This window comes from Lissotriton vulgaris, unplaced genomic scaffold (genome assembly GCF_964263255.1).
Source record: "Lissotriton vulgaris unplaced genomic scaffold, aLisVul1.2 SCAFFOLD_549, whole genome shotgun sequence".
NCBI classification, from domain to species: domain Eukaryota; kingdom Metazoa; phylum Chordata; class Amphibia; order Caudata; family Salamandridae; genus Lissotriton; species Lissotriton vulgaris.
In genome coordinates this window covers 1,085,536-1,106,272 of record NW_028246744.1, presented here as the reverse complement: position 1 = coordinate 1,106,272, position 20,737 = coordinate 1,085,536, and the positions used below count along the sequence as shown (strand labels likewise).

The following is a 20,737-nucleotide window of genomic DNA, read 5'->3' as shown; positions in this document are numbered from 1 at the left end:
ACACACACACACACACACACACACACACACACACACACACACACACACACACACACACACACACACACACACACACACACACACACACACACACACGTGTAGCTGTCGCGGGGCAATTACTCCAACCTTCACACCTCCCTAGCCTGCCCTATCACGGGAAAACAAACCCTTGTGTACCACCCAAACCCAATAAAAAGGGGCTGGGAGGAAGGGGTGAAAACAATCTGTCTTCAACCTGACACCTGGAAACGGCCCCAACTAATGAGACTCAAGTTAAGTTCTTCCCTCATTTCACAGAGCAGAAGTTTACCTACATTAATATTTTCAACATGAAAAAAGCAGATGGGTCTCGTTTCGGCATGGCCCGAAGGAGGAACAGGCACGTCTTCAGGGCATGAAAACTCCTGTATGGTTGAAACATGCCATATGTGGGAAGAGACATGATGGACTCAAAGAGAAGATGAAAGGGATACGCGGTCCATCAATGGGCAATATGTTCCTCATAGTCATCACATCTCCCCCCGCTGTCTCCTCCCTCCCCATCAACTCGTAACCCAGGACCTTCAACACTATCAAGGCATGAGCAAATCTTGATACAGGATAGCCTAAATAGAAAAAACATATTCCATCACTAATACTGAATTAGGTCAAACAATGACACACTGAAGAGGATCGACCTTCACTGCCTGGGCCCTACACTGTGCAGGTTATAGGGAAGCGGCACTCGAAGGACAATGTAAGACTTGGCAATCCCCCACACCCTAAAGACATGAGGGTAATATGGCCGAAGCCAGTCGGTTAAATAGCAGCCTATTGCTCCGCACGAGGAGCTAGAACAGTGTGGAGTGCTTCTTGCATGGAAGGCAAGCTGAAGATTCTGTAAAAGTCAAGGCACAAATAGAGCAGAGTTTGTCTCCCTACAAACGTGTCACAAAAGTAGCTAGAATACTAAAAGGAGGTCTAGTTTTCGGCAAGTAATGTTTACCCCTTTAGCACAAGCAGCCCTATATCTAACAGAATATACATGTATTCAGACATACATTCAGGGGTGTTCAGATTCAGATTGGAGAAATCCTTCTGAACGAGTGGCATCTAATATCAGATCTTTGTGAAATCTTGTAGAAAAAAAGGTTTTCAAGAAGCAGCCAAGAGCTCATGGGCTAAAGACTGAAAGAGCTCCTGCACCTGGGGATTGAAAGAAAAGCCCAGGACAGAGGTGGGTAGAGTCCTGGTTGATGGCTAGGCCCCAGGAGATGTAGTAGGCATAAGTTCGTAAGCAAGCACCTGGAGAAAGTCAACAGCAGTGTGCAGAAAGACACCGATGAAGAGAAACCACCAAAAAAGGACCCAAATAGCTTTGTCCACTTGAAATCCAGTGTGCAGGACTGTGACCAGGGGAGCCCATACCCATTCAACCCAAGGCCTCTGAACTAGGGTGATGTCAGACTCCGGGGCCCCTCATCACATTATGCACCGGGGCCCATCTTTGTGTATTACACCACTGTCACTATGGTGAGCAATATTGCAACAGCACATTTATAAACCATCATATCATCACTTGAAGGACAACAAAGCACAAGCCAAAAATGGCTGACTGTTGACAGATGTCTCGCACTTCCACAAACCTCCCTTGAAGGATGAGGTACTTGAAGATGCAGACGCCATCACTGCAGACTACGCTCTGTAAGGCTTGGGTGGACACGCAAATAATGCCGCACTGGTGGTACGGCTATTGGCTACGCACAGCCACCTAATCGCAGTTCGGATAAAGACAAGTTCAGACTGTTGCTAAGTCCATGCACACTGGAGTGATTGGCACTCCCCCCGGAGTTAACGGTCTAAATCACAGGTCAGGGTACATAACGAAAGTAAGTGGCCATCAGCATGCGAGTTGCCATTTCTGATACCCCTTTAGTTATCCGCCGTTGGCATCAGTGTGCTGGCTGCTGGCCGGCACGGTCAGCAACAGAATATACTCCTTGTAATCTGGCCCCAGCCCCTCTGCGCCAACATTCAAATAGATTGTCTTAACACTGGAGGTTTACCTGTGACCATAAGCTCAAATTTCTGTCAGTCAAAATATGAAACGCTTTGCAGGCCACTACTTACAGGAACATGAAGCCGAAGGTTTCAAGCAGTATTCCGAAAGTGCCTACTATCATTCTACAAAGGTAGCGTTGTAACAATGGAAGACAGGAGACAAGGCGTTGAGGCACTACAGTGCAGCATTCTCCTCCTGGCCACTAGGCAGTGTACGAGCTGTGCACTGGCTGCCATGTCTGGGGGGGGGGGGGGGAAAACAGAGGTGCAAGCGTCAGGCAAGACAAAAACCAACAAAGATGCAAGCATCAGGCAAGACAAAAACCAACTGAGATTTAAGCGCCAGGCACAACAAAAACCAAGAGGTGCAAGCGCCAGGCAAGACAAAAACCAAGCGATGCAAACGTCAGGCCTAATGTTCAGTGCAGCCAAACGATTCCCAAAGCCTGGGGGGCCACCAAGATGCATTTCTTGTATAAACGCCTAAAAAATTACCTCTGTGTGTTTTTAAACAATTTGCAACAGCTGCCGAGAGAGATCTACTTTCAAACACTGACGAGGCTGCGAGGACATTCCATTTTTATGTGATAACAGAAAGATTTATTATTACCTATAGCATTTCACCCGCAGCAGCTGAAGCAGACAGCTGGATCCGCTCACCACAGCCTGCTTTTAGGCGGAAGAGATCCAGGAGGGGGGGGGGGGGGGGGGGGGGGGACATTCCGCTGTCAGGTGCAACACACTCAGAGCTTTACTTCCATCGTAAAGCAGTGATGCAGACCTCCCGCCCAGCGGCGCCATCTTGGGCCGGAGACTGAGCACGTGCATGAAACCGAGGGAAATGGCCACCCGGGACCCACCAGGGGATGTACTGCGGCTTCTGTCAAACATCCGGTAATGTGTCTGTTGCCAACTGAAAAATGTCCTAGACGCGACTAGGAATGCTAAACTTGGCTTCAAAAGGATTTCTGTCTACTTGTGCAAAGGGGTGATGGATGCATACAAATGCATAGCAACCTTAACAGACTTCAGTGAGAAACTCATTTTCAACCACTTTCCTTGTGCATCGGAACCAAAAATCAGCTTCTGTCGCCGTCCACCTAGCAAGCAGAACCAATATTGCCTACACACAAAGGATGGACCATTAAAAATGTCCACCTGAGGAGTTCAACTGGTGCGTGCACTCTTTCTTCCCAAAGACCGCCCCAGCTGGCCCGGATCAGTCAGCCCTCTTGTACATACATCCTGTGCTCCCTGTATTGGTTCGAAGGGTTTCCGTGCACCAAACTCTTCTTATCGACACTTTGCAAGAGCGATTCCAATAGGTCAACCTGCTCTAGCAGTTCACTTGGCCAGCAACACCACTCAAAGACCTCGGCACAGAGTTCAAGCTACAAGCAGCATTAAATATCTGACACAACCACACATGGGCATGAAGAGCCGGGACCTCATGTTCAGAGACAGCATCAAGACACCTCAGACAGCAAACAAATAAATAAAGATGTTAGGAGTGACTTCAGTGTTAGGAATTTGCAAGGTGAGTGCATATCCAAGGTGTACATTCACAAATACGGAAAGAAGAACATGGTAAGAGGCAATAAAATAATAAAAGGGCAACTTCAAACAAGTCAAAATAAAAACATAGCAACATTAAAATTGGGAGACAACACTTTGGATAATGCCCCCACAAATACCTTGTCGCTTCGAAGAATTTATCACAGTAAATGAGAGGTTAGGACACAGGATTGTTGCTGCTGTGTACAGACCTCAGGGAGGCCCCTCTTACAGTGACAGGGTGTGAGGAGTTGATGAGGTGAGGATTCTTCCATCCACCCCACCCACCGCAAAGTCTGGGACTCCCAGTGAACCCCCTGCAGCTCCTGAAGGAGTTCAAAGCCAAGCAGCGGAGATGCAGGGAGGTGGGCATGGACAGGGAGGAGTAGTGGCGGTCCCTACTACTTGAGGAGGTCAATACAAGGCTGAGGAGGGAGTGTTCATGTATGCCCTTCTCCATCAGTGTATGTGGTTCTCTGCCTTCGCGGCAAGTGACAACACAACGTGTGCAGCGACTGCAGCAAGCTGCACGATTTTAAACTGCACGCATCTCCAAACCAGAGGAAACACTGTTGTTTTCATCATACTTTTAAAAATATTTGAGGCCATGCCCTAGGAAGCCATGATTGGGGATTAAACATCAGGAACTAACCTTCCTATTGTCAAAACCAGAGTCTAGTTTTTTAAAGTGTGCGAACATTCAGGAGTGAGCAAATTCCGTACAAAAGTATTAATACATTAAGAATAAAATACTAAACACTATGGCAACTTGCGCACTTTGAGTCAGAATGTCAGAGGCGTCTAAAACTGAAGTGCGATGAAGCTGGAATCCTGCAGGAGGAGTAAAACAAAAACTATAACCGTAAGAATGCCCAGCAACTGCACTTTGATCAACATCATGCACAAAAGCCCCGTAAAAATACCAGAGTTGTGACATGTTTCGAACTATAAAACATCGTCCTCTTCATCAGTTCACGGAACGTGTCAGTACCGGTCAAAGCAAAGTGTTCTACATCCGCGAGGGATAGAAGTTCACTGCATCGGAAAACGTAGCAGTGGGTCGTGAAGTTCCACCAACATGGACATCACACTAAACAATACGGAACCCTGAAGAAGGTCTTGTCAAATGGGTAGCCAACACGCATACATCAGCCACATGAGGTAGAGGCAAAGTCTCCCTTGTCGTTTTCAAGTATTTCTTCGGGGAACTGAGTGGGAGACTGCTCTTTGCTCCCATCAGAGTTTCCTTTCAGCGTTCTTGCTCATGTGTTTTGATCATGCTCGGCATCAACCACCGTCTCAATAAAAATATGTTGCATAGCAGCACTAAACCAGGTCTCCAGGCACACTGGAAGGGCAGTCATTAGAACAGTAAGACCAAGATGGGCTAGATAAGGGATTCTCAATAGCATTGACGCGAGCTATAAACCAATCAACCTATTAAAAAGAGTCCTCCAACCCCAAATTTGCTTCTTTAAAATTGCACGTAGTTCAGTTTCAGAATTAGTTGTCCTCTATGGGGTGGACTCAAATGACTTCTGCTTTCAGTGTAGGAGTGCTTGTCTTCTCAAATATCAAATCACTTGTAGAACTGGTTCAATGTTATCAATTGGCTCAGGTCGAAGACCAAAGATTTTAAGCATAGGGTTGCTAATTTTCTTGCACTGTTAAAATAGACACACAAAAAAAAACAGAATTGCTGGTCATGTCTGGCAGAACCATAGGACTGCCTTGTTTTTGGTCAGGGACTCATTTTATGGATTAAAATACTAGTCTTCGGCACGGTGTGTCACGTGGTGACAGTTACGTTGTCAACTTTGTAATCGTTCCTAAGCTGCTCATAGGAGACCGAAGTTTCCTCGCTGCTAGAAACAGAAGATTCGTCGGTGAAAGACTCTTTGTCTTCATTCTGAGCAGTCTCCACTTCTACTGCGTTTTCCTCATTGGAGGACTTTGATTTCTCATCAGCTGAAAGATCATCCTCTCCCAGCTCATTGACAAACGTTATATTGGCGTTCTCAAAGATCAGCGGGCGGTTTTCCCGGGCATCCCACAACTCCCCTTCTTCTTCGCTGATCCTATCCAACTGGTTTACAAACATGGTGGTATCCTTGTTACTGAGAGGCCGCACACCACTCTCTTTCCTGTTGCCATTGAAAAATGCAATCTCGTCAAAAGAGGTCCCATGGTCCTTTGTATATTTCACTTGGAAGTCTGTGAGGTGCTTCTGAGAACTTGATTTGGTCGGCGTTTGTCCGTTCGCCATTTTACTCTCAGCCGTGATTTGCTCACAAATAGCCTTGGCCGACTTTCTGCCAATCTGCTTCATGTGATCGTTGTACGTTTCTTGCGACTTTGACAAGAAACTGAAGATCTTCACATCCTTCGAGCTCGCCACAGCAAGAGCCTTCGCCCCCTTAGGCTCAGGGTCATTTTCGAAGGACTCCTTCCTCTTCTTCCTCCGCTTCTTGATGGCTTTGTGGACTTCTACGAACATGCTGACCTTCCAGTTTATGAAGAGGGAGAGCCAGGCCAGTCCCATGTAAATCCACATCTCCACGAAGTATCGGTACAGGACGCTGTAGCGGATCCTGGGGTTGACACCTGAGGAGAGAAGAAAGAACACACTTAGCCAGGAAAAACAGACTTCAGGAAAACTATTTTGGCCTTTAGAAGGTTTTGTGCACAACCAGACTACTTTAGTAAGATTTACTGCAGCTTTCAAGTTTCCCAGGTAGATCTTCAGGACCAGGTTTCGGTTTTGCATCCGGAGCAGTTCTCCAGCCCAAAAGACCTTCACCAGAAATATACTGCTAAAGAGACCTGTCAAGGCATTGTAATCTTTTATGTTGAGGAGTGTGGGGGATAAAACTGGATTCATGCCATGTGAACGATCTACACGACACACTGACAGAGGCGTACAAGGAATTACTTATTATGTGGGGTGGCATGCCATAAGTCAAAAAGAAGTTGTAATCAAATTAAATCATAAGTAATGTACACCTATGTTACAGAAGCATATCACTAGTGTACATATACAAACAACCATTTCTTCTTATTTAATTAAAAATGGGCTTTCAGTGGAGTAGTCTGGGCATGCTACAAACCTGAAAAAGTAAGTTACGAGACTAAGAAAACCAAATTAAAGCAATATTTAGAGTTCCTGTATACATATTGGGTTGCTTATGTATAGGAAAAAAGGAGGATTATGAAGCTGGCAGCGTGCCTTACGTATACAGGCATGGGCATTGACTGCAGAAAGGAAAATTCAGGGCGCAGAAAATATGCCACTAACAGATGTGGCGAGAGGACAGTCAAGCTAGAATCCCAGAATGTCACTCACAGCCTTCTATCCTTGAGGCAGGTAAATTGAGAACCATTAAGCAATAGAACCACATTTGCTACTCTCAGCCCTTTCCAAATGGCAGAAGTGTAGTACGAAGCACTATCTAAAAACGAATGTATTATTGTATAGGTCGAACATTCCTGGGGGCAACAAGGCGCAGAGGAGGGGGACAAAGCAATGACGCACAGGAATGTCCCCCAGATCTTCAACTTACCAGCAACATAGTCGCCAAAGCCAATGGTGCTGATGGTGATGAAGGAGAAGTAGAGGCCCTCGATGTAGTCCCATCCCTCGGTGGCCATGAAGATGAAGGGCGGAAGGACCAGGTGCACCATCACGCCCCAGATGATGAAGATGGCCGTGCAGATGAACTGCGCCTTTCTCTGTTTGCAGCAGGAGAAGAGAGAAGAAGGTGGTCAGACTTTGGTGGTTTTCAGCCCCCAGCATGATATTGCAGCCGCCCTATCACCACTCTGGGATTCACAGGTAAAACATTGCCACAGGGAACAATACTGCACAGTGTGGCACCCCCCCCCCTTGTTGGAAGAATTCAGGAAGAGACTCCAGACCTGGCTTTTCAACTGAGACCAGCTACCTAGTGCCTGGATAACCTCACAGGTGATTAGCAGCGCTATACAAGTATTGATTGATTGATGGAAAACTCTTCGAAGCCCAGCAAAAGATGCGAGGTACAGAAAGGAAGGGGTCTAAACACAAGCAAAACAGGCCATGCTGCCGAACATGCCTGCAAGGGCAAGTCTGCCTTTTTGTTTACTTCTGTAAATCACGCCCCTTTAATTACTTGTTCAAGCCATCATACTTTCTGTAAGATACAGTTTGATATTTCCCCACAGACGGCTAAAACCAAAGTCAACTGCTGCTGGTCATGCCTCAATCCAGACATTTCTGCATCGAAAGGTTCCATTTACTCGGTCACTGCCTTGTGAAATGACTTTAAATCCCACACTTTCCCTACTGTTGCGCAGACCAGAGTTGAAATAGTAAATTATACTATTCTAAGTTCAGCGCTTTCCCCAAGACAGGCCATTTTCAATGACTCGCATGGTAAAGGAATGCATCGCAAAGATGCAGTTGTGGTTCTGACCCCGCTGTTAAGGCAGGCGCAATACAGCACCCTTCAAAAAAGAAGTAAAAGCTCTCCTCCTAGCCAAATTTACATGATTTCTGACTATTGTAATCTGGTAACTCAATACTTCCTTAATGAGACTATTTTAGATTGTATTTTGTATGTCTATTGGCCTCCTGCATCTTTGTCCTTCATACATTGTTTTTATTTATATTGTAACCATTTAATCGTTTCCGCTTTTGCTTAATCTTTAGTCATCTGCATGTTTAGTCACACTCTGTCTGTAAAGCGCTCTGATATCCGTAAGGATCTTGTTCGCGCTCTATAAAACTTCCAAAATAAACAAATAAACAACCAGGGGAGGGGCGAGGTGAGGTGAGGTCCTGTTGTGGGGGTGGGAGTCAGCAGGAGAGGAAAATCAGATGGAGCGGTTCATTGTAATGATGCGCTGTCATGGTGTATGTTCAAACTAAAAAATGCCTGGTTAGTCCCTCCTGGATGTGCCTCCAGCCTTAGTTCCTTTATGCCAATGCTGGAGGGTTCTTAAGGATTCATCTAATAACTTCATGAAGGTCTGTTTCAATGCGGCATCAAAGCCTCCTCTCACACAGAGGAGCCAATGGCAAAGACACCTCGCTAAAACCAAACTAGTTGGATGCAGGGGCATCATCTACCGACCACCGCTCAGGTGACTGCAAATCACTACCATGGACAAGACCAGCAGAACAGCCAAACACACTTCAGACGCAGCAACAAACCACACTCAAAGGGTAAGGGGATCCTGAATAAGAAATCGAGCAAGGCGTGACAGCGACCCTTTCTAATCCACATGATGTGCATGGGTCGCCATGGGTATATCATGCTTTTAGAGGTAAGTCGTGAAATGAAGCAGGCTCTGTCCTTACTCTGCCATGCTGATATACCATTGCCCGGGACCAGATCTCTACACCCTTTAGCACGCAATGTACACAATCTCACAATCAATATGGTATTTGTTGCACTTGAGCGCAAGACATGCAAAATGCTCATCTTCTCATTTGTGTCTGTAACACCAAAATGGGGACATGACAAAACCACAGATCACAATATAAACCACAAGACCGGTCACTTCACTACAAACACTACAGTATATTTCTTGAAGCACTCATTCTTCCATAGCTATGGGTTCTTAGAATCCACTTTCCCATCCGCGAGCCAGGATGCGGACGTAAAACTTACCAGACCCACACCTCTCTTTCTCATGAACTGGCCGAGTCTCCTGGCCCGTCCAGCGAAGAACTTGCCCAGAGCACTAATCCAGGTCAGGCAGAGAGGCACCCCGAAGAGGCCGAAGAATACACAGAAGAGGCGTCCGGCGGAGGTCTTGGGGGCAACATTGCCATAGCCTGGAAGGAAGAAGAAATTGATCAGAAAGAACGCAATGTTTACCATTACAACGACAGATATCACATTACAGAAAGGGCCACTCCACCCAACGTGGTATCTTGTGGTGGGTGAGCGCCCCTGGTTTCTCTGTGTAGGTCTAGTCTTTGTGCAGTGGGATGGTCCACAAACACTGTGCGTGTGTGTAATGCTGGCTTGAGAAGCCACCCTCCCACAGAGGTAATCCAAAGCAACCAAGACCACTCCACCTACTGCGGTATCTTGTGGTGGGTGGGCACCCCTGGTGTGTCGATGGGTCTCTAGTCTCCATAGAACGAGATGGTCCACAAGCGCTCAATGCAAATAAACTTTGCAAGTCAGGATAAGAGAGACATCAATGCTGAGCTCTTAGGGATTAAACTTTTAGTGGGAGTTGCCAAATCTAGCGAGCAACCAGTTTATTGATATTGTCCCACTATGGGGTAACACGATTGAGATTTTTGGGGTTGCTGAAATGTGCATAACAATAGCAGACTCCTGGGGAGCCAAATCGGTATCCTTGATGACTCCCAGATTCTTGTGGACTGGAGCAGGACCAATCACAGGTCAAGAAATCTGGTTTACGAGAACGAAGCGCCGCACAGCAGTGAAATGCAAGCTTCCAGGCCATACCCAACTTTTGCGTTGTGCATTAATCAGGGAAACAAGATTTTGTAGGGCTTCTCCCAAAGATGGTGTGGCCTTTAGTAGTGCATAAAAGAACTCTGCTGAGGCACTCATAGGCTCGGAGTCACAGGAGCAATGGTCCCATACACAATGGCCACATAAGAGGAGAAATAAGCTAAGTAAAACCTACAAATATAAGGGCGCATTATGCCAGGAACAACTTAGAACAAAACTTCAGGAGCACATTCGGAGCTATATGTAGCAGTTTTCATATGAATATTGTTTGAGGTTTCATGAGAACTACTAAATAGTCACCAATGTAATTAAAGCTTAGGCGGAAATTAGGTTGTCGCCTAACAAATACCCAATACAGGTGTGCCAGCACAGTGACGGCAGCCTTGGCCCTTGTGGAATGAGCAGATCTTAATGCACAAGGAGTATCTCCCAGGATTAAGTCCTTTTCTGCACGACCCTGCCTTTCTTTACCACAGAGAAACCCATAAAGAGCATGGTAAAGGAATGCATCGCAAAGAAGCAGTTGTAATTCGGACCCCACTGTTAAGGCAGGCGCAGTAAATGCCACCGTGGTTCCGACATACAACCAGGGGAGGAGCGAGGTGAGGTCCTGTTGTGGGGGTGGGAGTCAGCAGGAGAGGTAAATCAGATGGAGCGGTTCATTGTAATGATGCGCTGTCATGGTGTATGTTCAAACTGTAAAGAGCTTACAGTCCACCCGATGGTCTTTGGTACGATCAATGTAAAAGCAGAGTGCTCGTTTGGGTTCAAAGTGATTGGTTCTCTCCTCCTCTTTCGAGGGGTGAGGGGAGTGATGGACTGTCCACCATGCAAGGCAGTCCCACCTTTCAGTAGAGAGGTCGCTTTATTCCTCATTACCGACTTATCCGGAAAGTAGGCGCTATAGGACTGATAAAGCTTGCAGCTCACTCACATGAGGAGCTGAGGTGATGCTGATGAGCAAGGCCTTCTTCAGGGTCTGGAGACAGAGGACAGCTGTGCCACGTCTCCAAAGAAGAACTCATAAGGAAGCTGAGGACCGCTGTGCCACGTCTCCAAAGCAGACCTCTAAGGAAGCTAAGGACCAAGTCAAGGTCCCACTGTGGCTTCAAGGTCACACCAATGCCAACCATCCCCTGCACGACTCCCAGTCTAGCTTCTGTTCACGCTGCGGCGTGGAGACCACCACCCTACACATCATAGATGATGCCCTCTTAACCAGAGATGAAGAGGCCTCCTGCCTCCTATTGCTGCCTTCTTAGCTGCCTTTGACACAATAGGCCATCCCACCCTCATACGCACCCTTAAGTCTCAAATGGGATTCACCATGAATGAATGAATTATCAGAATTTATCAAGCGCACAGCTGCTCCAACAGGAGCATACCAGCGCTGGAGGGTCCCAGAAAGCTGCCTAGTAAAGGCTTAGCTCCTGAAAAGCAGAGTTTTCAGCCGTTTCCGGAACGGAGAAAGATCAGTAGTTGCTCTCAAGGCCGCCGGCAATTTGTTCCATGCTTGTGCACCACACAGGCCGAAAGAACTTACCCCCTTTCCGCGCCAAGCGTGTTTTGAGAATGCAGGCCATATTGGCAGAGGATGAACGAAGTGCCCTGGAGGGTGTGTATCGGCACACTCGCTTTCTAAGATAACCGGTGTCCAGGCCGTGGAACGCTATGAAAAAGACTAGACTGGCCTTGAATTTCATTCACTCCCTCACAGGGAGCCAATGTAAGGCCTTAAGATGGGGGTCATATGCGACCTAGGGTTCAGTCTGAGGATCGCCCTGCCTGCCGCGTTTAGCACCATTTGGAGGCGCTGGTGAAGGAAGTCCAGTAGTCCCAAGTAGAGAGCGTTAGCGTAGTCAAGCCTGTACGTGACCAGCGCCTGCACCACTAACTTCCTGGAATCCAGGGGGAGAAGCGGAAGGAATTTTTTCAGCATCTGCCATAAACCAAAACAGGTTCCCACCAGCGCCAGAACCTGTGACCGCATAGAGAGCGTATTGCCGATGTGGATACCCAAGTTCTTGACTGTGGATTGGGCAGCCCAGAGGAGGGTGGGGTGTGAGAATTCTTTGTCCCACCACTGGCTCCAATTGTTCACATAGGGCAGAACAAAGAGGACAATCTAGAATTTATCCGGATTGCATTTAAGCGGATTCATCTTTAGCCATTTAAAAAATTCTGTGAGGCAGGATCTAATAGCCTCACCACTGAACTCAGTGTCCTTCACTGGTTCTCCTCCTGCCTTTCCAACCAACAGCAGCTGGTTCACACGCCCCCGCGCCACCAGATTACAACAGATTTCTATCCCCTGTGGAGTCCGCCACCCAGTTAGAGTTGAGGAGGACCGGAGCCCTGGACAGGAGCTAGAACACAGCTTTGGCCGAGCTGGAGACGGTTTTGGTTCGAGATAGGACAGAATAATGGGGCATACATCTTCCTTCAATTTTGGCAGTACGGTGACAATGTGGGAGCAACTGGCATGAATCATGGTGCTGGGTGTGGTGACGGCACTGAAACCAAAGCAGGTTTAGGAGGAACAGATGGCGTCCAGGGCCTCCATGGATCCAAGGGGGCGAAAGCGTGCCAGTGGGAGCTGGTAGAGCAATTTTTTTTTTTTTTTTTAGCAACGGGGGAACAGAAGAGGACGATATTTAATGGGGTCCAGTGTACATGTCCTAAAGTAGAGCTAACAGCAGAGTACAAAGTTCCCCAGGGAGCGTGTAACAGTGTGGAGCAAGAAGTTGGTATTGTAAATACCGTGGCTGCGAAGGAAGGGTTCCCTAGTCGGAACTTAGAGAGCCTCACACACCCAAAGTAATAGGCGTGAAACACACCCTTACTAGAGGGTGTCCGGTGTCATCATCGGCTCACTGCCCCTCGTCAGACCGGCGCTGCAATGTCTGACGGAGTCCCCAAAGGTACTCTTTTGACGGGGTTCTTTAGTTCCTTGCCGATGGTGTGGGTGAGGATGAAGAAAGGTGTAGTCAGTGCAATAGTGAGTGAAAGTAATAAAAAAGGTAATCAGTCCACTTCCAACTTTAATAACGTGGCTGATTCCTTAGTTAAAAGGGGTGGGAGGGGAGTTTAGAGACCGTAAAGGTATACAGAACAATAACTCTACCCCCTAGTGTGGTCAACACAAAGAGTACCTTTGGGGACTCCGTCAGACATTGCAGCGCCGGTCTGACGAGGGGCAGTGAGCCGATGATGACACCGGACACCCTCTAGTAAGGGTGTGTTTCACGCCTATTACTTTGGGTGTGTGAGGCTCTCTAAGTTCCGACTAGGGAACCCTTCCTTCGCAGCCACGGTATTTACAATACCAACTTCTTGCTCCACACTGTTACACGCTCCCTGGGGAACTTTGTACTCTGCTGTTAGCTGGTAGAGCAAGCCATTCCTGAAACACCTCAACATGTTGCTTCACTAGACCCTGGAATTCACGGTGCTTCGGAATCTGCAGCGATTAAAATCCACAGCCATTTGTTTGCAACAGTCCCTACAAGGCTTAAACCCTGTAGTTTTAGGAGGGGACAAGTTCCCTTGCACACTGGACAAAAATGTGAATGGAAAAAGCTCCTCAACTGACGAGACAAAGCAGACACCAGCTCCGGAGCCGCGTAGGAAGGAATAGAAGGAAAGGACGTCGGCCTGCTTGGGTGGCACCTATAGGCAGCTCCAGTGGTCATTTACAGGGCAGAAGAGAAGGCACGGGCCGCGCAATGCCACAGACTGGTGCGCAGGGGATAGGCTGAAAACCTATCTTCCCGATCAGTCTGGATCTTTATGAAGCTCTATAGATGAGGAATCTGTGGTTAGATTACAGTATCCATCAGAAAAAGACGGACAGGTTACCTTCGTGCAAAACTTCCCAACAGAATAACAGACAATAGTGGTAGATCGTGACAAGCAATAAAGTACGTATGCAGGTTTACAGATCTTTTAATTTTTTTCTCAACTTTCCTTTTTTAAACATGTATTTAAAGCAGGGATAAACTCTGCAGCTGATAACTGCAAGTCTAGTCTCCGAGTATCCCTCAGTAACGTAAAAGAGGATGCCAAATGGTGACACCTCTCTCTACTTGAGCTGTGCCCTGCCATGAAGTACTACATACGCGCAATGCGTGAGACCCTCCGATACTGCGGCTACATACGCGCAATGCGTGAGACCCTCCGATACTGCGGCTACATACGCGCAATGCGTGAGACCCTCCGATACTGCGGCTACATACGCGCAATGCGTGAGACCCTACGATACCTCGGCTACATACGCGCAATGCGTGAGACTCACCGATGGTTGTGATGACTGTGGCAGTAAAGATGACCGCGTTGGGCCAGTCCCATGTTTTGATGCTGTAGTTCCCGGAGAGCGTCACCCCTTGACCTTGGGCTGCTGAAACAACCTGAGGGCAAACACAAGAAAAGAAGAGTGTTAATGCCAAGGAACAGAAGAAAAAACTGTTCAACAGAATTACAGTCAAGAACTTACAACATGCATTTTACTGATGAAACAGGAAAGGAACTAAGGGCTGTGTGCAAAAACCTGAACAGTGCTTTGAGCCGATACGAACAGAAATAAAGCACTACATAAATCTCAGCAACGTAACATACAGCAATGGCTATTAGCAGATCCTCAAATCAGCTCTCAAGTGACCGATCTAGGTCGCCAATGTCGTGACCAACTTTACCTGTATATTCTGAGTGAGAACTGAAGAGTGGCCCTGTCAACACAGAAAGAATTAAGTGCTTGAATGATACCTTCGAATCCTATGGAAGCCGACTCAGGCGTTCATCCTTCTGTCGTCGATAGAAGGAGTACAGAATTCGACTGGGAAATGATTGTGTAAAGACAGCTCTGCATGGAGGGCACTTTAGGGTAAATGTGATCACAGATGATCAAGCTAGGCCGCCGTGCCTGTACCACAGCGACGCGTCTAGGCGCCCTGGTGCTGTGGAAGGGAAGCCTCCCAGCTCCAGCGCCTTGAGTGGCGCGGTGGGTGCTACAGACGGACGGGCACTGCCACTGCCTGGGGCAGGTAGAGCCACCTGGCCGTGCACGCCGTGCCCACACGCTCTTCAAGGCCTCCCTGGCACCCGAGGACCGGCCTGCGCTTTCTCAAGTGCCCGGTTTGTTTCCAATGTTCGGGTATGACAGACCAGGCCACGGTGCTATGCAAGGCCCTTGGCAGTGAGGCTGCGGGTGAAGGGTGGCATTCCTGGTTCCTTTACCCGGGCCGGGTTTACGGGCCACTGGAGCTGGCAGCCTTCCTCGAGGCGCTGCCAAGAGGCGCGGCCTGATGCCCATGGCATGAGCTGGGATGGGTAAAATAGGACGGTCCGATGCAGGTGTGTGAGGAGCCCCCCTGTGAGGGCACACCCCGCTGCCAACCGAGCTGGAGCGGGAAGGGAACTGGCTGGGGTCCGCTCTGTGTTGGACGGGCCCGGCCCTGAGGGTGGGCCGGGCCCGGCTCGCTGGGAGGGACGGGCCTTGTAGTCTTTGTAGTTACTGAGAAGCAAACCCATGCGGAAAGAAAAGCCTCTCCTAAGCTACCCACCAACCTATCCAACATCTTACACTTCGAAGACACCATTTCCAATCTCGGTCCAGACTCAGCCGGCAGCAGGGGCCACACCCGGGCTGCAGGCAGGTTCCAGAGAGGGTGAGGGCGGAGTTCAATCTACAGAAGAGACGAAGCATTCGGCCACCCGAAGGGTAGGTTGTTGCTTAATGAAAAGCACGTTCATGGTCTGCAGACCACATCCCTCGAGCCCCCCTCGGTGAACCGGGGGTCAGTGCTTGAGAGAAGGGTGCAGACCTGCTCCCGGCGCCTCGCCCACACGGCCTCCTACTCAAGAACCCACTGCTGCCTGGAAGTTCAATTTACAGGGCCAAATGCTACAAAGAAAAGTGCTCATTCAATGTTCACATTCAGATAACGTGAGCTGCCAGGCCCAGCTTCGTGGTCAGAGGTTCAAGTCTCAGCAGCAACATTCAGCCTTTCATCCTCCGGTGGTCGATAAGTTGGGGAACAATAAACACTCGTTAGCCCGTTCGAAAACGGCCCCAGCTGTTGGCATAGATGGCGCGATTAAATCCCTTTTACATTACGGATTTGCAGGGTGTTCTGGAGCGAGGATGGCTAGAAATTTGGGGGAAACCCACTATGTGGGGGATTCACAAACATCTCTACAGTAGTGATGTGCACCCCGGAAATAGTGATTTACTTGGGTCAAAGGCGGAATGAAAACAGACCCCCAAGCTCGGTGGGAGTGAAGAAGTGAATGAAAGTGCATTTGTAGTGCTGTGCGCGCGTGAACAAAAGATGGAATTCCCAGAACTGGTGGATTCCCAGTGGCTTACTCCGACAGACAAGGGGCCAGAGCCACCAGCACGTTAGGGGGTGGAAATCCCGTGTGCCGATATTCCTGTGTGAGGGGAGGCCCTGTGGGGCGGGAGGGGTTCCTGCTCGAGGAGTCCTGCTGATGCCTAGAACTCCCTAATCAATGCTGGTTTTATTCCGCAGTCCCTCCACCACAGGGACCCCTCTTTTGGGCGGCAGAATGGCCTCTTTGTTGCTACCCCCATGGGCTGGGGCGGGATGGGGGGGGGGGGGGGGGGGGGAGAAATGCACCTGCTCCTTTCATTTCCTGCTGTGACAGCTGCCCTGTCTGATGGGGAAGGGGTCAGGCCACGCCCCCTGCCCTCCTCCCATCCTGCTGTCTGCCCTCAGGACAATGGCCCCCTCAGTGTCTGCGATAAGGGCTTGTCCAATAGGAGAAGCCCTGGGGACGAGAAGGCAAGTATTTGAAAGGCTTTGGTACAGGATGCAGCCCCATCCACCAGATAGAATTAGGGTTCCGATGTTGTTATTTTCTTTTACATTTCCATCTGTATTTAGCCAGATTTCTTTTTTGGCCATCTTATTGGTATTTATCAATATTTTGTGGTTTGCAAAAATAAGTGGAGTCAAAAGTGGTAGATTTTCACTTTTATTTAACTGTTAAACATGCTCTCTTACTTTGGCCGCTGAATTTGCTAAAACGCAACAGGGATCAAATATAACAAAACTCTACAACCATAGGTAAATATTAGCAATTTACTAAAACATATATGTGGACATATGCCTGTATTTAAAGATATCTTAACGCGTTTTCTTTAACATGGCGATTAATTTGCTCATCCCCGGTCTTGGAATTCACAGTAGACAGCACAGACGGTCACCCATTAAAGCACCATTTTCAGTATTTTTCTGCTTTTAAAAATACAGGCCGGAAACATTGTTTTCTGTCTGTATTCATCTGTAAAAATCAGTACAAAACGAAAGGAGCCTTAATTATAATATTGCAAACCACCGAAGATTCCTTTTTAACATGAGGATTTATTTATATTACTTGATCAAACAATCACTGTTTCTCAAACCACGTAAACAGTCTGTTTGCTAAAGTTTTACCACTTCCAGAGTGCAGTAACATTCAAAAAAGCTTCATGCTTTCTAAAAATGACCTCCAACAGCATAAATCAGTAAAATAAAATGACAAATCCCAGTAATGATAGCTCATTTTTGTGGGATACAAATTTCAGAGGAAAGCGCTTGCGAGCTAGTTCAACTTCTACACAGCCAATGCGGTTTCACTCAGTCACCCGCAGTCACACTGCTGGTTGGCTCTGAATGCAGCCATTCCGGCCCCAAAAGTCACCTGTAACTACTCACTGTAGCCACCAAACAGTCGATCTAGAACACGGCGGCCAGACTTATCCACAACCTGCCCAAAAGAACCCACATTCCCCAACACCTGAAGACCTCCACTGGCTACCTGTTCACAAGACGGGCTATTTCAAACTCCTGACCCGCGCCTACAAAGACACAGTCACTAAGGACCTGCCTACCCGAACAAGTGCCTACTCTTCCGCCAGGAGCCTACACCTGCGCACGCCTCACCCTCGCACAGACTCCGCACAATCGTTACAGCCGCACTGGAGAACACGCCTCCCACCTTTCCGCCAAAACATGGAACACTCTACCCCTCCACCTGCGCACTGCACCATCTCTGGCCGAGTTCAGGAAGGGGTCAAGACCTCCAGGTTCGCTTGGGGGGTTACCAGAATGCCAGGAAGTACCACACCTTTATAGACATGCTGCTGAGTTCCTCAAGCTAGCTTGGGCAGAAGGCACTGTCAAGAGGTACACATCAGTTTGGCGTCGATGGACTGGTTGGTGTCTAACTGTTCAGGCCTGTTGAGGCAGAACTTGTCCATATTCTGAACTTCCTACCAGAAAGTGCTGAAGAAGGCCAAGGTTACAGGTTGTTAAATACTTTCAGATCAACACGGTCACCAGTTTCTAGATGGGACTGCAGTAGGACAGCATCCCACTGACCAAAAATTGAGGTGCGACACTTGCAGTTCTCCCAGGGCTGAGATATTCCATTGTACAGGATGTGAACAGAGCATTGATTTTGTTTGTTTACCAGAACGTTTTTAATGAGGAACGGATTGTCCAATAAGTTGGCTATGCTCCTGTGACTGGTGTCTTGCAGACAACTCTCTGATGTTAGCGTACAAGACTTATCTGGCAGAAAGTTAACACCACATGGAGTAACACTTGCAGTTTTCCAGGTATTAAACAACAAATTGCAAATACCTTACCAGGTATAAGGACTGTCAAAATTGTGTGTGGTCCCAGGATGCTGGTTTCCGGTACAGGAATACTTGGCTTGGTTGTTCGGGCTGGACTGGTCCCTTGAGGCACAGAGTCAAGACCGATTTGCCAATAGCTGGGTTGGAACTGGGGTGGGGGAGTGAGCTAAAGAACAAAGATGGATTCAACCCAGATCTGTGACTCGGGTGAGAGTCTGAAAAGTTTCAGCACTCTGTCTTGTGTTTGCTTTGTGGCACAACGTATTCAGCCTTATGAAGCCATGGTGAAGGAAGTTAGGCCGCTACGGGTTAACCAGTTACGGATATCTTACGGATGTCTGTCAGCAAATCTTTTATGGGCATCTCATTCCTCTCTATGGCTAGCTGAGTGATTAATTAAGACATTGATATGGATATGTGAAAGTTCAGCGCTAAATCCATGAGATGGGTTAGGACCAGGGCTACTGGAATAATGAGATCGTGCAGCATCGGTGATTTTCGCATAATTATAGATTTGTCGTATTTGCCACATAATCCATCATCTGACGCATGATATGTAGATTAACAAAAAACAAATGTTTGTTTCTAGCTCAAAAACACATCAATGGTTACTAAAAATGCTATGAGACGCGTTGCATACAGTGGAAGGATCTTTGCCAAGCTGGACTGGCCAAATATTGCTATATTTGGGTTTTAGATTGGTACTAACGTAATGCAAGCAAGGCCATGAGAGTGTTAGCAAGTTTGAAAATGACAAAATAATGAAGTAATACCATTACAAAACGTGCGGCATTATGCTGCAGAATCTGCCTTTTCTTGCAGCATAATTTACTTAACCCTGCTGCATAATTTGACCCTCTTCTGCCACATAATTCCTGTGGGCCGGGTTATGGTTTATAAGGCTTTTTCTTTGGGAGCCTGATTAGAGGACCTAATTAATTCAACTGACTGGGCTTCAAAGTACACATTTACACATGTTTACTTCAAACCGATTGTGGACGTGCCCTTGTATCGTGGGAGCAAGCTTTAAACTAGCATTATGCTCGCCTCCATTCAAGACCAACATAGATTTTCCAGATTCAAAAAGAAAGAGACAGTGGAACCTTCCTATATTATAGCACCTAACCCAAATCACTCAAGTTTTAAATCGCCCCCAATAGTTTGTATGGGCGAAGTGTGTTCACACTGGTTAACACCCACTGTCACAGTGATAGTTCATCAAAGAACTCAAGTAATCAATACATAAAACGCAAAGGTGCACCACACAATTCTTATACTGCAGTACAAATAATCACAGACGTAGATTTTCTTAGTTGTGATTTTCTTTATTCCAAAAGTATGTACAATCAAAACACGAGTGTTCGCAGCAGACTCGTTTCGTCCTCTAGGGACTTCTTCAGGGCGAATTCTTTTGGTCATGGATAGTCTTACTGGATAGATGATTTCTTTATAACACAAACGTCTCAAAAGATTTCTTAATTAATGGTGCTGGGATGCCACATGATTGTTGTATTGTGCTCAAAAGCAGTCAAAAGAAAATAGTCTTAAAAAATTTGACAGGACGTCTATGGTCAATCCTCTATAGTTGCTATGTAGTCTAATGCTCAGAGGAAGATGGTTAGAGAAACAGTTGTTCCAACAGGGGTGACTCTTAGTAAAGTCCTAAGCTCCCTGTGCCATCATTCTTCGTACCCCACCGCGTACGTATGAGACTGTATTCAGCAGCAATCCTACCAGTACTGTTATTAAGGGGAAGGTAACTAATGAAGTGATTGTATTTTTAGGTCGAACCTGGGCAGTGCATGCACTGCTCTGCGAGGCATGCTGTATTCAGGTATGGACTTGAAGCTCCGCCTACTCTACGCACATATTTGTCATTGTCCACTGTAAAATGTAGCTTTTCATTGGTCAATAGGCTTAGTAGTCCCTCCTTGTCCCATTTTGTAACCAACCATGAGGACACCCCCGCTACGTGAGTTGTTACTTGATAGGCTTTAATTACATCCTCCGAGCACTATTTTCTTAA

At 47.4% G+C, this 20,737-nt stretch overlaps 1 protein-coding gene across 1 annotated transcript in view; it reads right to left on the bottom strand.

Annotated features, from left to right (window-relative positions):
- Window positions 1-623: 623 nt before the first annotated feature.
- Window positions 624-20,737, bottom strand: part of KCNK5 (potassium two pore domain channel subfamily K member 5) — a 75,562-nt gene continuing 55,448 nt past the window's right edge. Inside the window, exons 2-6 of the mRNA XM_086949539.1 lie at window positions 14,365-14,476; window positions 9,246-9,412; window positions 7,155-7,323; window positions 2,336-6,198; window positions 624-2,270 (exon numbers count right to left, since the gene is read on the bottom strand). Coding sequence (XP_086805665.1) covers window positions 5,384-6,198; window positions 7,155-7,323; window positions 9,246-9,412; window positions 14,365-14,476 — 1,263 coding nt within the window. The 3' untranslated portion in view covers window positions 624-2,270; window positions 2,336-5,383. The remainder of the gene's footprint in view (window positions 2,271-2,335; window positions 6,199-7,154; window positions 7,324-9,245; window positions 9,413-14,364; window positions 14,477-20,737) is intronic.